This window comes from Antechinus flavipes, chromosome 2 (assembly GCF_016432865.1).
Source record: "Antechinus flavipes isolate AdamAnt ecotype Samford, QLD, Australia chromosome 2, AdamAnt_v2, whole genome shotgun sequence".
Taxonomy (NCBI): domain Eukaryota; kingdom Metazoa; phylum Chordata; class Mammalia; order Dasyuromorphia; family Dasyuridae; genus Antechinus; species Antechinus flavipes.
Genome location: NC_067399.1, coordinates 111,097,770 through 111,114,006, shown reverse-complemented (window position 1 = coordinate 111,114,006; position 16,237 = coordinate 111,097,770). Strand labels below are relative to the sequence as shown.

The 16,237-nt window shown below is 34.3% G+C and overlaps 1 protein-coding gene across 3 annotated transcripts in view; it reads left to right on the top strand.

Annotated features, from left to right (window-relative positions):
- The first annotated feature begins 363 nt into the window (after positions 1-363).
- The window catches only part of XPO1 (exportin 1), a 56,656-nt gene continuing 40,782 nt past the window's right edge, over positions 364-16,237 (top strand). For 2 of the 3 annotated variants that reach the window (XM_051975348.1, XM_051975347.1), the window contains exons 1-4: positions 364-780; positions 4,603-4,734; positions 9,829-9,930; positions 13,629-13,701. In XM_051975348.1, the coding sequence (XP_051831308.1) occupies positions 4,609-4,734; positions 9,829-9,930; positions 13,629-13,701 (301 nt within the window). In that variant the 5' untranslated portion in view covers positions 364-780; positions 4,603-4,608. The remainder of the gene's footprint in view (positions 781-4,602; positions 4,735-9,828; positions 9,931-13,628; positions 13,702-16,237) is intronic. The other variant, XM_051975349.1, reaches the window with a different exon arrangement.

Sequence of the window (16,237 nt, the reverse complement as noted above, 5' to 3'; positions counted from 1 at the left end):
AAACTCAACCGAGATGGAATCTCCCAGTCTGAACCGGTTTCAACCGGTTCCGAGTTTGTGGCACTAGAAGGAGGGGGAGAAGCGGCGCGGCGGCAGCAGCAGCAGCAGCAGCAGCAGCAACAGCAACAGCAACAGCCACAGCAATAGCAACAGCCCCGGCAGCGGCGCCTGTTCCAGTCTTTGCTGCTGCCGTCCGTGCAAACACCCGGAGGGGGAGGGGGGAACCTCCAGTCGCTGAGGAGAAGGAGGAGGAAGAGGAGGGGAGAAAGTTTAGGGGAGCCGGGTTGGGGGGGCCCAGCCGCCGGAGCCGAGTGAGAGAGGGGACCGCGTTGTGGTGGGGGGAATTCGGACTGCACCTGGCAGCACTGAAGCGTCCCCCTGACTGTGGACTTCAGCTGCGCCCCCCCCTTGCTGCTCCTGCTGCTGCCTGGTCGGAGGGTCCCCTTGGGGCTGAATCTCTGGGACCTGACTCCCCCTTCTCCCCTCCCCCGCCCCTCCTTTCTCACCCCAGCAGGATCGTTAATTCATCCGCTTCGTTATCGTTATTTTTTTTGGGGGGGAGGCGCGTGTGAGGGGGGGAGGCGTCATTGGAAGAGTAAAACGTTATTGAGCTTTTTTTTTTTTGCCTTTTTCTCCCCTCATTTTTTAATTTCTTTTTTTTTAAGGTGGGCAAACTGTGAAACCCACCTTCGTCTCCCCTCCTTCCCCTTCCCCACCTTCCCTGATCCCCTCCCAGACCCCCCCCACAAGGAAGGACGAGGCAGTTGGTTCAATCTCTGGGTAAGTCGGAACATGTAATGAGCGATCTTGGGGGGTCGTGGGGGAGGGTGGGAGGAGTGCAATCTTAAGGGCTCGGGAGCCAGAGCTGGAACGAGCGGTGGAAGGAGAGATCTCTGGGTGGGGTAAAGTGGGAGGATCGAAGGGGGGGAGACAGTCCGCGGCGCGACGGTGGAAAAGGCCCCCGAGTGGGGATACGGGCCTCGGTGTGCGGGTTAGTGTGTGGTGTGGTGCCTGCAATTGAATGGATCGGCTTCTGCCACTGGGGTGGTGGGAGGGGAGGGAGGTGGGGTAGACGGCCGCGGGAGGCGAACTGCTGCTGCTGTTGGGCTGTAAGCGTGTGCGGGGAGGGGGAAACTATGGAAGGAGGAGGGCGGTGGTAGTAAGGGGGGGCCCGAGTGGTAGTTGGAAGGCTTCCCCCGTTGGCTGGGGTGATTTGGGGAACATCTCTGTAAATTATTATGAGTGGAAGTTTCCAGAAATATTGAGTGCAGCAGCAGCAGCAGCAGCAGCATTGAAACGTCCGCCTGCATCACGTGGCCCCCTGGTAGAGAGAGCTGGGATCGGGAGGAGGGAGGGGCTGCAGTGTCGCTGCTCCCTCTGCAAGCCAACTCCAGGGCTCGCGTGTGCGTGCGTGTGGCTCTGTGTGTTTAAGGGTTTTGAAAGGAAGTAGAGTGTTTTGGTTAAAATCGTAAGGTAGTACCTTTATACTAACCTCTAAAGTAGAGGCCACTTTAGGCCAGATGGCCCCAGGCACATTTAGACCAAAAAATATAAACTATTTACTAGGGCTGGCATTGTAGTATGAGTGCCTGGATCACCCCCCCCCTCCCGGTTTTGGGGGGATGTGTGTCCGAGGTGGGGAGGGAAAGGGTGTAGAAAGAGGCGGTTTTCTGTTTTTTGGTATGGTTTTTTGTTGTTGTTGTTTTTCATTCTGCCACGGTCCACTTCTGATCGCGAACACGTCTTATTATACAGAAACTAGGGCCGTGAACGTAAGAGCGCGTTTGGTCTAAATACCTTTCCCGAGTAAGGGCGGGGGTGAGTGCCCCTGACTGAATTCTATAGTTAGAAGTGCAGCACAGTCAATTTTGGGTGGGAGGCTAGAGGAAAGGAGGGGAGGGTGTGTTTCTCCTGAATGAAGCTGGCTACTTCCCACACACCTAAGTAGCTGTCTCCTTGTAGCGACTTGCCTTTGACCTATTGTGAACTTATCTTTAAGCAACGGTTATGACTTTCTAGGTTGGATAGAGGATTGTTGTACATAGTTATTGGCTTGTTCTTTTGAAGTGTAAAAAACCTATAGTGTATAGCACTAGATCAGATAAAATATTAATCCACTGTGGAGAACTGGAACCTAATTAGCTAGTGTTTGGAGTGGAGAAAGCAGCCAGAAAAGGTATTTTACCTGGCAATTGGATGTTTCTTCAAGGTTTTTATGGGCAGGAGGATCTTAAAAATACTGGTAGTTGGAACTTGTTGGTTTTTTTTGTTTGTTCTTGGAGGTATTGAAGTGTATTTGACATTGACCACAAAGCCCCCATTTCTGTACTTTATGAAGAATAGGTGGGCCATTTTGAACAAAGTACTAAGTGGTAGAATGCTGGGGGGAAGGGGGTTGTTAATTGAACCTTGAAATAGTTACTTGAAAGACAGAAAATTGGGGGGGGGGAATAACTCAGCCAGTAAAATGTAGCACTTAAAAGTGAAACCTAGGTGTCATAAATAGAAATTTTATAAACTATTTTCATCCATTCAAAAATAATATAAATAAATGTAAACAGGAGAAAAGCTTTTTTTATTATTAATGTTCAGTTCTAATTAAAAAACAATTTTGATTGTGTAGATTTTCTGTATCATATTAAGTGAATTTCTCGATTTAAGTGATTTAAGACGCTACTCTTGATTTTTTTTTTTTTTTTAAATTATATTTGGGGAAGGAAAGAGTAACTGGCACCATTGGGAGCATGTGTGAGAGATTTCCATTTTTCTTTTTGTCAGTAGTTATTTTTGACCCAAGATTTTGTAGCTATGCTTATGACAGGTGCTGTGTTCTAAAAATACATGTTGTGTAACACCTAGGTTTAAAGAATTGATGTCCTGGTTGTAAACTAGTTAATAGACTAGTATGTTTTGAGAGTGATAATTGTTTAATCTCTAAAGTCTTTTTAAATATAATGTCTGTTTTTCTGTGTCTTAGGGTAAATTGCATTTTTAAATTTAATGTTGACTTTAGGATTTTCATTTTACTTAAGCAAAAGCTTTACTATGCCATCTTTTTTTTTTTTTTTTTTTTTACTTTTAATACAAAAAAAGCAGTGTGCCTTCAGTGACTAGTCTAAACAAACCACATCAAATACAGATTAACACTACTCAATCAGGCTTTAATTTTAGAAAGTTACCATGAAATTGACTTCAAATTTTTCAGAGATAAAAGAATTAATGTGGTTTGGCTTTACACTTTGATATTGCTGATATTCTGGTGAAAATCCCCAAATTTCTATGGCATTCTTACTTACTAAAATAGTTTTAGATCAGAATGACCATTGGTGGAGAATATTAGTTAAATATTTAGAAGTAACTCCTTCCTCCTCCCCCCAAAAAAGAAAGAAAGAAAAAAAACAAAAATCCAAACACAAATACACTATTGACAGGGGGAAAGGTATAGAAGGACTTAAGAGACATAACTTATTAAAAACAGAATTGTGGGCTGTCAGCCAGTGAGGTGAACTTTTTTTATAAAGTTGTTGGAAAAGTAAGTAGGATTATACAATGAATTTCATTGATTGGCAAGAGAATTTTTTTTTTTTTGAGAATTTAAAAATTGGCTCCTAAAACGTGTTTTTAATTTGTTTTCTTAGATACAAGCAAATGTGGATTTTTTTAAGCTTATAGGATATTGAAAACTAAAAGCATTTTAGTGGTTGTATTTTGTATATGTGTGTAAATATAAAGTTATTAAAATAACTTTTCCCCCCAATAGGACCACATAAATAAGAGTTTGAAAATAACTTTAAGGGATAGGTAAAATGGCTAGGTCAAGGTTACATGTGTGGCTGAAGCTGTGTTAGAAATCAGATCCTCTGAATTCCCAATCTTGAGCTCTTCTCCACTTTTGCCTCACTTATCCATAGATCAGTGTTAAGAGTTAGAAGGGGATCTTAGAAAGCTAGCCTCCTTTGATTTATTGTTAACAGATCCACAGAAGTGATTTTTTATTTTAAGAGCAGAATCCAAATCTGAACCCTGTTCAGTTTTCTCCCTAGTCTAATATATAACTCCTTTGCAACAACCTCTTTTAGGCTTTTATATGTCCACCTTTCATTCTCTTCCTCTCTTCTTTCCTCCCCTTTCCCCCTCAAAAAACAGAAGCCTTAGATCTATTTTTTTTTAAACATCAATCAAATTAAGTAGGGCTAATAGTTGTTGAAGGGGCTCTACTTTTGGGGAAATGGGGGAGAGTTTTATTTAAGACTTTCTACCATTACTTTAAAATCTGGTGTTTATACTGCTAATTTTGTTTAGAGAGAACTAGACTAAGTAATGCACTGTTTATAACTGCCTCAAATATATATTGTTGGAACCCTAGAAAAGTTACTTAAATCATTTTGCTTCTGCCTCAACTCTTGATAACATCTCATTACCTTTCTGCTATTTTTTCATTGAGATAATGTCTAAAGTATAATTTCGTGATGGTTTTGGTAAATGCATCAGCTGAAATGTGAAATAAAATGGCTGAAGTAAAATATCTTTAGAAATTGTTTTGGATCAACAATAACTTCATGGTATTATCTTCTGGGTTTTTTTTTTTTTCTCTGTTTGCAGTAATCTATGCCAGCAATTATGACAATGTTAGCAGACCATGCAGCTCGTCAGCTGCTGGATTTCAGCCAAAAACTGGATATCAATCTTTTAGACAGTGTGGTGAATTGCTTGTACCATGGAGAAGGAGCCCAGGTATAGTATAGTATAAAAACCGGGAGCTAATGTTGATTGAATTGCATTAAATAATATTCTGCTATTAGGATCAAATTGAATTAATGTGACAATATTATATGACCAATCTGTGAAAAGAAGCATTTTTATGTTATTTTAGAATCTTGGTGTTGGGTGAACCTGCCTCTTAACTAATAACTTAATTCAAATTATATCATTATGATTTGTGTAAGTTAATCTTATAAAGATATATCTTATGAGAACATGTATCTAGAGTTGGAAAAGATTATTGAAGTGTAGGGGTAACGTGGAATCTGGAATCAGTAACCCAGTCAGTACTATCCTTGCTTCTGAAAAAGTGGTTGATTGCTTTATGGTTCTGCTTACCATCTCTGCAGCTTAATGGGACCAAAACAGCCATTCCTAGTCACAGCTTCCTTATATATTGTCTCCATTAACTTGTAAACTTTCTCAAGGACTGTCAATTTTTTGTATTTGCATCTACCAAACCAAGCAGATAGAACAGAGTGCTTAGTCATTCATACATTGAGATGACTTGCCCAAGGTCACTTAAGTTGTATTATCTCATTTTCCTAAAATTTAGACATAAAGGTTGTATTGTTTTATATTTTATGTTTTAATATTTTAAGAGGAGACTTTGATGCACAGGTGGGATTAATGGTGAGAAATAAGAGAACTTATGTGTTTTTATATTTATACACATATATACATATGTATTTCCTTTTGTAGTTTGTAGAATTTAGAGTTTTAGTAATAGTGGTCTTGCTTTAGCTTTTTTATAAAGTACCATATCCTAAAATGTGTATCCCTGTCAGTTAATGAAGTTTACTTCTTAGATTACAATAGCTGACATTGAAGGTTTATAAAGTATTTCAAATATATTCTCATTTGAGATTCTTAACAATCCTATGGGATGTTAGTCTGCCTTTGGATACTTAGTGGTTGTATGGTCTTGGGCAAGTCACTTAACCTCTGGTTTACCTCAGTTTCCTCATCTATAAAATAGGAATGAAAAATCCTTACCTGTCATGATTTGTGAAGATCAAATGAGATATTAATTGTAATGTATAATATTTGTAAAACTCAACATGTTTGCTAAATAGTCATTCTTATATGTTGCATTAAATATACTTTAAAGTGACCTATTGTTTGGTTAGAAATCTGCTCATTATGAGTCTAGGAGAACTAAACAAGATTCTTGATTGATAGACTTTGTTACTTAAAGCTCTTCTGGTTTCTAAATAATAAAAAGGCTTAATTTTTTCCCCCATATATTCTCTTGAACTGTAAGAAAGGTTAAGTGATATATCCATTTTTACAGAAAAGGACCTGTAAAGCTCTTTACTATGATATTGGCTCTGACTAACTTAAGAATTTAAGATAGATGGTTTCTCAAAATGATTACAGTCTTAATCAAATGAGGGTCTAACCAAATGATGTTACATCATGTTAAGAATTTTTATCTTAAGAATGGAAGAGAAAAAAATAGTTTTTCATTTGTTCACTTTAATGACCCTTTTTAAAGGGTTTGTTTTGAATACAAGTCAGAACCCCCTGGAGCTGCGTTCAGCATTTGCTGCTCTTTATATTACTGTACTTAAAAGTGTGTTTTCAAAAAATTGTATTGATTTAGATTAGGATAAGGTAAGACAGGATAGAGCATCATCATACTGGCTCTGGAATCAGGAGAATCTGTGTTCAAATGAGGCCTAGGACAAGTGACACTTAGTAGCTGTGTGACCGTGGGCAAGTCACTTAACCCCATTGCCTGACACACACAAAAAGTAAGACCAAAGTCACTCAATAGAAGGTGTTTCTTTATACTTAGCTTAAACAGAAATTTCAAGTTTCCTTTAGGCTATCTAAAATGAAGGAGAGAAGGGAAGGGAGTGTTTACTAAGTTTACTATTCAAAAGATCCTTCCATATCCCTTCCGAGAACATTATTTGGTCTTTGTTTTGTTTGAAACTTTTTTCAAACAGAAGTTTGAACTTTTTTCCTTTTAGTCTAAGCCATGATAGTACCTGCAACAGTCAAGGCATCAATAAAGCTACATTTATATTTGGGGTGATTACCATAGCATCTAATCTTTTAAGTTCTAATGAAATTAACAGATTAAAGTAAGACTTTTAAAATACTAAGAATTCAGAATGTTATTAAATGTAAGTTCTAAGTAAGAAGTTTCTCATTAAAATAATATAAAGATTAATCTTACTGTTTTAGTAGAAAGTAAATTCCAAGTTTGATTCAAAGGTTTTTAAATTTCAAATGTATTTCCAAAAAGTTGTTAAGTGTAGAACTTAATAAAAGTATGGTCTTTTATATTGTTAGGATTACATCCTCATAACAGTAGTCTTTAATGTTTTTTAAAGTTTTCTCACATCACAAATCAGACAAAAATGGTCACCTATAAACTGAGTCGTTTTCTAATAAAAATCTAAAACAGATTGGGTTTGTGAGACTTACTAATGATTTTTTCTTTTACTTTATTTAGTCCATTGCTGATAATGGTTTAAAGGATACTGTCAATGACTCCAGCTATCTATAATCTCATAAAATTCCTACTTTAGTGTGACTTTAAGGTCATTAAAAAATATTATATGTTGTATGATTTTCTTAGTATCTTAAAAGTCTTATTACATTATAGTATATAGAAAACTAAACTACAATGTCATAAAATTCAATAAAATCTTAAATATCCGCATTTTAGTATGAAGAATGTTAGATGACTAGGAGGAAATATATTTTTCTTAAATATGGCATTGATGCTGTTTTTGTTTTTAAGAACGACTTATTAATTAGAGGCAAAATGTAGATATCTGACAGAAATAAAAACTTTAGAAGGAGATTTTGTTATAACATTGAAAATATGAGATCACACATAGGTAAGGAATTAATAATGAGAATAGTAGTAACTTTGTACAGTCATTTTTGGTAGTATTTGATGTGTTAGGTAAACTTTCCTATGGATTTTAGCCCCAGTATCTTTCTGCTATGATGTAACCACATCACTATTCCATTATGTATGTTGAGACATGGTATATACCACAGTCTTCAGTGACTCTGCTTAGGAAATGTTGAAAGGTATTTTGCCTCCTTTTTTTAGATTCAATCTACATGACTTTCCTGTTCCTGGGAATATTAGTACATTCTAAGCTATGGAGACAATTTATAAGGTTATCTGATATCTTTCCAATATTTTCAAGAAATACTGATATATAGAATCCTATGCTGAAAATAGTATGAGATTCAAAGAAATAATATATGGTTTGTAAAAACAGATTACTGTCTAGTTCCTAAGTTTTTGGGGTTTTGATAGCAGTGTAAATAAAATTTAAATAAAAGAGATAATGTGATGTAGTAGGTAATGGGCCAACTTCAAAACCAGCCAGGACCTGACAGTTCTCTTAAGAATATAAATTTTAAAGAAAGTGGCAGTCTGCAGTAATAGAAGGAATTTCCTATCCTGAAGCTAACCTTTGCCACTAAAACCATAAATTCAATTGTTGTACCTTGAAATTGAAATAAAGGTTTGTCTCTTTTTTTTTTTTTTTTTTTTAACATCATGAAAAGGTTAGTTGAAAAAGTGACTTGAAATAACATGATTCAGATTAGACTATACATGAATGCATAGTCGCTGAACAAATTAGAATAGGTATTTGCCTGCCTTATATAAATGTGAGTTACATATAATAGAAAGTTCTTTCTAATTAAAATTGTGGGAATTATGAAAGCCATGAAGAAATGGAACTTTTCCTTTTTTTTTTTTTTTTTTCTCTCTCTTTTTATTGCTTATATCCTATTGGATCGGATTACATTTAATGGTACACATACTTTGAAACCTTGGAGGATAGAATAATGCAGAACCTTTATTTTTCTAACAACTTAAATAGCCACACGGCTTTAATAGGAAGAGTTGGTGTTCTAATAGTAGGCTAAACTCTTAGTTCTTTTTAGGTGTATGACCTTGAACAAGTTTCAGCACTTTATCTTTTAAATGGAAATAATACTAAAATGCACTATTATTTAAAATTTTGAAATGCCAAATAATTTAAAAGGCTGGGAAATAATTTTTCAGTGATTATTAAATTTGAAGCTGTAGAATCATAGATTTAGAGTTAGAGGGCATTCTCTTCATTTTACAGATGAGAAGACTTAAGTCCAAGTTTTTCCTATCCAGAGTTAAATAATAAATTTAATAAATAAAGAGCCAGAAATTGAATAGAAGCCCTCTGATTCCAAATCTAATAGTCTTTTTAAGATATACTAATTTCAGGATCTAAATTTGAAGCCCAGTTCTGATATTTATAAATGTCACTTTGGGTTATTTAATCCCTAAAGACCTTGGTTTCTCTAAATGTAAAATGAAAGTGTTATATACCAAAATAACAGTAGTTCCTTCCAGCTCTTAACTGAAGTTTATAATAGATTCTAAGGAAGTTAAGACATTCAGTTAGGGGATTGGAAGAGCAAGTAGATTATTTGAAACAAATATTGAAAGGTGAGTAGATTTTGGTTAATGAGTATAAGTGAAAAGAAGATAACTAACCATAGTGTGAGTATTTGCAGATTAAGGTTAAGGTTTTTAAAATTGTATTTCCACAATTTATGTGTGTGCAACTTCTCTGTTATTTTTTGAAAGTTATGTGGGTTATTTGGTAGGATAAAAAATCAGTATTTTAAAAATGCATAGGAAGTAGTCTGGAATGTTCAGACTGCAATTTAATAATAGTTAGCCTTATGTATGACTTTTAAGACTTGTAAAATGCTTTACAAATATACCAAAATTTATTCTATTAACCTTGGGGATAGGTACTATTATTATCACTATTTTACTATTGAGGAAACTGAGGCAAACTGGAGTTAAATGAGTTACCTACAGTCACAGTCACAATTTCTGAGCCTGAATTTGAATTTGTCTTCCTGACTCCGGGCCCAGCTTTTTAATCACAACATCATTTCTACAGTGCAATATTTTACATATATTCCAAGTTCCTCAAAGTATTTGTTGATAAAGTTGATAAACTTTTTAAAAAGTTTTTTTAAAGTAAAAACAATTTAATTTTTTTTTTCCTGTTTTCTATAACCTTTTAGCAAAGAATGGCTCAGGAAGTCTTGACACACTTAAAGGAACATCCTGATGCATGGACAAGAGTTGATACGATCTTGGAATTTTCACAGAATATGAACACGAAAGTAAGCAAGTTGTGGTTTTAAAACTCATACTTCTCCCTTTCTTCCATATGTAAACTTTGAGGAAGGTATCTTATTTAGTGCACTAGCATTTGTTACTTCAAATCATTTTATCCTGTTTAATTACGAAAGTTACTTCAAATTTTAATCTACCCTACGAGATAAAACATTTTCTATACCCTTGGCAAATAGTCCTAACAATTAAATTATGGATGAAGTTTTGTTCTCAGGACTAGAACGCAAGGTGTGCTCTTCTCCCTTCCATCCCTCTTTAAGAGTTTATGTGTATATAGGTCTGAATTGTATAAATTCTTATTCAGAGATGAAAATAATCTAATCAAAGCGATTATTTTGGGCAAGTAATCAGAACAGGCTCTCCTACATCAAGTTATATGGTTAGCTTTAAACACTGGCACCATGTACCAATACTTTTAATGGGATAGCACTCAGTTTTTAATGTGCAATTTAAATGTATGATTCAGGTTTTATGTTTTTTTTTTTTTTCCCCTGTTTTTTTTTTTTTTTTTTCTTTTTAAAAGTTTGAACAGAAGGACTAATCGAAATGTGTTTTGACTGTTTTAAGCTTGATGATTCACACTTTGCTTTAAAATAATTAAAAGTAATAAAATTACATGCATGGCATTCTGTTTAATATACACAAAGTTTTCTTTACTCGTGTATATCATTTGTGTTGAAACAGAAATTGGCCATCTTCAGAATTTATTTCTGAAATCAAATTGTGTTAATTAACAGTTTCTAAAATATTAGTTTTTTTTATCTTAGAAATTTTAGGGAAAAAATACAGTTCATAACTTCCTCAAAGTGCTAACCTTGAGTAACAGTGTTTGCCTGTTTGCTTGCCTGGTAAATTTTGCTTTTTGTACTGACAGACATTACTAATGTTTAAGTTGATTTATCAACAGTATTTTTAAAAACTCAAATTTGTCTTGTGAAAAATGAGATGATTAGAGGAACAGAAAGAAAGCAACAGGTAAAGAATTCTTCAATTTACATAAATTACAAATGATTTGGTGCTAAATTTATGCACTCTGACATTTGGCTTTTTATGCAATCATTTTTTTTTTCTTTAAAGCTGTTTAACACTACCTGATATTAATCATAATGTTCCATTATGTTGATTGCTTGTAATAGGAAGAAAAGGGGTGTCTTCCTGTGCAACTGACACAGCTAGGCTTTGACGGCAGGCCTCCACAAGGTCTACCCTTTTGATTCCCTTTAACTGAATTCTGTTCATCAATTGTTTTTGTTTCTTGGGAGGTGGGAGGGGAGAGGGGATTCAATGCATAGAATGAGTAATTAAGGGTACAGTAGAAATTTCTACCATAGGGATCATTTCATGCATTTCTTTTTTCATTTAGTCTTTGCTGTTATCTGTCCCTCATCTTCATAACTCAGCAGTGGATTTCTACTATTAAGATACTAAAGTGTGGGATAGTGGGATAGATACTAAAGGAGAGATATAGCCACTTAGGAATATTTTTTTTTTAATGATTTCATTTTTATAGTAATTTCCTTTAAAAAATATTTTGAAATTCTGAACCAAATTTCCCACCTTTCCTCTCCCTCTAAAGTTAGAGACTTCTCTGTTTTAATCTTCTGTAATTAAAAATTTTTATTTCCAGAGTCTGTTAGTATGGTGGCTTTAAAAAAAAAAATGCTTTGAACTTTCTTGGAAAGAATTTGATTGGATTTTACCCTCAAACTACCTAATGCAGTCACAGAAAAATTCAGTTCAGATTAAGGCTTCTGTTTTGTGGTAATGAAGGGATGGGCAATGAAGAGCTAGTGAAAAAGCAGTTGAATAATGAGAACTACAGAGTGGGAACAGTTTGGGAATATGAAAGACTGTAACAAGAAAAGGAAGAGGGGAAATGTACATAAACTTTACCATTAATAACATTTTTAAATGATAAATGTTTGCTCTACTTCATATTCTTCACAGTGATAAAATGATAAACTTGGTCCAGGTTAGCCTTTGATTTCTATTTAAATGATGAAACCTTCTCTTTGAAGACATTTGTGTAGAAAAAAGGAAAAAATAAAAAAGTTTTAGATTTAATAGCTCCCAGTTTATATGTAGCTAGTAGTGTGAAGGGTAGCTTTAAAGTTATTTATAAAACTGCATTTTTTCTTCTCACTCCACCTCCAGCAAGTTTTCATTTATATATACATATACGTATACATACATACATATAAATGTATGTATGTATGTATATTATTTATTTTGCATCGTAGTGATTTATTTGGATTTATCATATTATAATTTCATATTGCACACAAGTTTTTCATGAATTTGTTTAGGAGAATGCATGTTGGCTTACTTTTTGAACTTTTCAGAATTTTAGTGATAGAATATTTATATACATTTTTTTCTTGTTTCACCCGTTCCCAAAGGCAGATGTAGTGATTACAAATAGATACTAGTAAGCCTCCGTATTTACTGCTGATTATGAAAACATAAATTGCATTAAATTTTTGATTCCAGAATTACTTTGGCCTCATTTTTAAGTCTTTGCAGAAGTATTCTGCATCTGCAGAATTTTAATGGCCAGTTTTTCCTAGAAATGTATGCAATGTAAAAATGAAAGAAAACAGCAAAAACATCGGTGTTTTTCATACAGTGTAGCTCGGGACAGTCTACATTGTGCTTTGGATAAAATGAACATTAATATGATCCCTTTGGTTGAAATACTAATTATCCTATTTTACTGTGTAATAACTAACCATTTTAAAGATGAATTCTTATTCGCAGCCAAAATTTGCAGTCTAAACTTCTGTATGTGAGTGAATTTATTACCTTTCAGATATTGTTACTTATTTTCCTCCAGAACCAAATGCCACAACATTTTTGTTCCTTTTCTTCTTGCCTGATCATTCTAAATTGGTCCTCCTTATGTTTATGAACAAGACTATTTAGAGTGAGTAGCAGGAGGGGAAAATGGCTTGTCAAGTGGTCTTTCTGCTTTTTAACTCATTTATGTAGTCATGATTTTTATACTTAGGAAGGAATACCTGGAAGGTAAAGAACAATTGATTGCAACATATTTTATATGTTATTTTGACTGTGTATAAAAGTTTATCTTTAAATAAGTAGAAATAGCTACCTTAGGGGTGGGCATTAAAATTAAATAAATCTGTGGGTTGTCTTGCTGCTCCTTAAATAACACACCAGTGAAAGTTTGTGACCACTTTCTATAGAAAGTGTGTATGAGAATGCATCCTATACTTTGCCAAGAGCTTATAACTCATAGAGGAATGGTAGGAAGCTTGATATACTATCCAAACTACTAAATTTCATAGAAGTGTGGTTGTGTTAAAGTACTTGGGCATATGAACAATCATTTATGCTGTGAATTCATATCTGGCTACTACTTTCTTTTCTACAGAGAGCCCATTTGACTGCCAAAGGGCCTTTTATTTGGTTCTTCCTCCTGGTGTGAGCATGATCAAACAGCAGGACTTTATATAGTGTAGTAAACTGTAAAACAAGGAAAATGCATGAACAACTCAGTAATTGGGTGAATAGATTATTGTTTAATGTATGTATAATTAAATTTGGTAGTTTAATACCTTTTTGAAACTTTAGATATATACGTGTGAATGTCTTGTCTGAATGTGAATCCTGAAAGTTATCAGCCTTAGAACAATGTATTCACACTCTTCTGTTCTCCAATTTTCAGTATTATGGACTACAAATTTTGGAAAATGTGATAAAGACAAGATGGAAAATTCTTCCAAGGAACCAATGTGAAGGTAGGCGGGAATGTGCTTTAAATAAGGAAGATGTCAGCCTTAAGTTTAATGATCAGCTAAGTGTTACAGTGTAGAGTATAGGGCTTGAAATCAGAAAAGGCTGAGTTTGAATGCTACCTCCAACACAAGGCATTTACTCTATCTCAAACTTGGATATCTTGTTTATAAAATGGGGGAAATAAGGATTACCCCGAGAACCCACCTAGATATATGTACTATTTTAAATCTGTACATTAATGCTAGTGGTTCAACATAGCATTTTCACTCTTTGTTTGTATTTTACTTTCTTTCTCTTTTCCTTTTTGATAAGATTTTTCTTGTGCAGCAAGATAATTGTATAAATATCTATGCATAGTTTTGCCATATTTAATATATTGGATTACTTGCCATTTAGGGGATGGAGTTAGGGGGAAGATGGGGAAATTAGAACACAAGATTTTGCTAGGGTTAAATGTTGAAAAATTTTTATCCATGCATGTTTTAAAAATAAAAGGCTTTAATTTAAAAAAATGCTAATGGTTTTATATGTTCATTTAGGCATATGTTCATTGTCAGATGACCTCACTAAATTCGCTTGACTGAAACTTTGTTTACTGATAAGTGGAGGTTCTGTGCCATTTATTTATTTATTTATTTATTTTTTGATGTAGCAAACTAGTTTTATTTCTCCTCTGGGACTGAGGTAGTCTTTGAGGAATAAATCATGAAGCATATTTTTAAAAATCTTTCTTATTATGAATGTTTTTAATAACAGTGGTTCCTTAATAGCTTGGTAATTTCTAGCTGTTTTTTGATGTAATTTTAGCAAAGGCAAAGCAGCATTTAGTTATTAAGCATTTGCTGTTTAGCAGACACATTTTGTTAAACACAGGCATGAGAAAAATAAGTTCTCCCCTCAAAGAGATCATATTCTGATAGGGCAATATTACACAAAAAAAAACCTGTTTTATCCCTTTACTGCTTGTGGAAAATAACCTGGTATAATTGGTAACATAAAAAAGCTAAAATTTAGGTATTGAATAAGTCAAAGCATTATTTACCACAGTCTTTTATGTGGTATAAGCTCTAGAGAACAGCCAATCAGAATAGAATGGGATAATTTTTTTTTCCTAGCCGACAAAAGTATTTATTTAGCATATATAACCTTTTCATTTGCCTTGGATACACAGTTGTATAATTTTTGGCTTGATCTTGTTGGCATTCTTTTCTTGACTTGCTCCTAGCACCAATATTCCTCAGCTGATCCCATTTATTTGGGTATTGCAAATGTCTGACATTTATATAGTATTATACAGGGTTTATAAGAAGATAGACAGCATAGGTAGAGTTATGTAGGCATTATATCTCATTTTACAGATAAGGAACTAAGTTCAGAGGGGTTAGCCAGTGTCACATGAAACTTTAATGCTCCCTCTGTAAACCTCTTAAATTTTATATATTAAAATATATACTCCTTGGGAATGTGATTTGTCTTATTTTTACATGGCCTCCATTTAACTACCTGTAGTCATTTTGGGGGTCTTAATTTTCTCAACTATAAAATGAGAGGATTAGACTAATCTCTTAAAGTTCCTTGAACTAAGCTTTATACAGAAAATATATGCCTTCTATCATTTGTATGTATAAGGCAAAATCATTCTCTAGGCTTGCCACCCTCCCATTCCAAATCAACTGCCTTCTAGGTACCTAACTCCAATTTGTTATTTATATGTAGAGCTCTACTATCTTTTGCAAATTGACTGAATATTTAAGAGAGTGGATCTATTGCCTTGATTAAGATAATAGGGATGGGAATGTAAAACTCAGTGTTGCTGTCTTAGGAGATATGAATCTTGTTCCTAACTTAATTAAGACCATAATCTTCTCACACTCCATTCTCCCATCCCCCCAAAAAAGGATATTAGGTGACAATCTTAACTTTGGGGCCTTGAAGTCACAAATACAGAAAAGGTTAAGAGAGAGAGAATAACTTTTGTATAGAGTTTGTCAGCATCTTCTAATTTTCTTGACTGTCAAAACTAGCGGGCTTAATGGATTCCTGGGGATCTGACTAGACTATACCTACCTAAATGAATCTATAAATTTTTATTTTATTCTAAAACTTTTTACATATTAAGCCTTTTATTCAAAATCAAGGTAAATAAAAATTGCTTGAAAATAATAAAATGTAAATATTGGGAAATCCCAAGCAAATTAAGTGATGTTTTTATTTTATCCTATTTAGAATTAAAAAAATTTGCTAAGTTATGGTAAAAGTAATTGTGGATGAAAAAATAAGCATAAGGCCTGTCTTTTATCTTAAAATAGAATTACAGCTAACTATGCATGTAGACATTGCAAAATCATAAACAGCATTTTGTTCTACACTTATAAACTTCTTGTGTGTGTGTGTGTGTGTGTGTATGGTTATTTTTGCTAACCTGTTTGTTCTGTGCAAAATAATACTTTTTGAAGCTGGGGGTTTAAATAAGTATAAATTGTTGGCCCACTCAAAAAAATTTATAATATCCTGGGGTAGTCAGTATATTACATATAA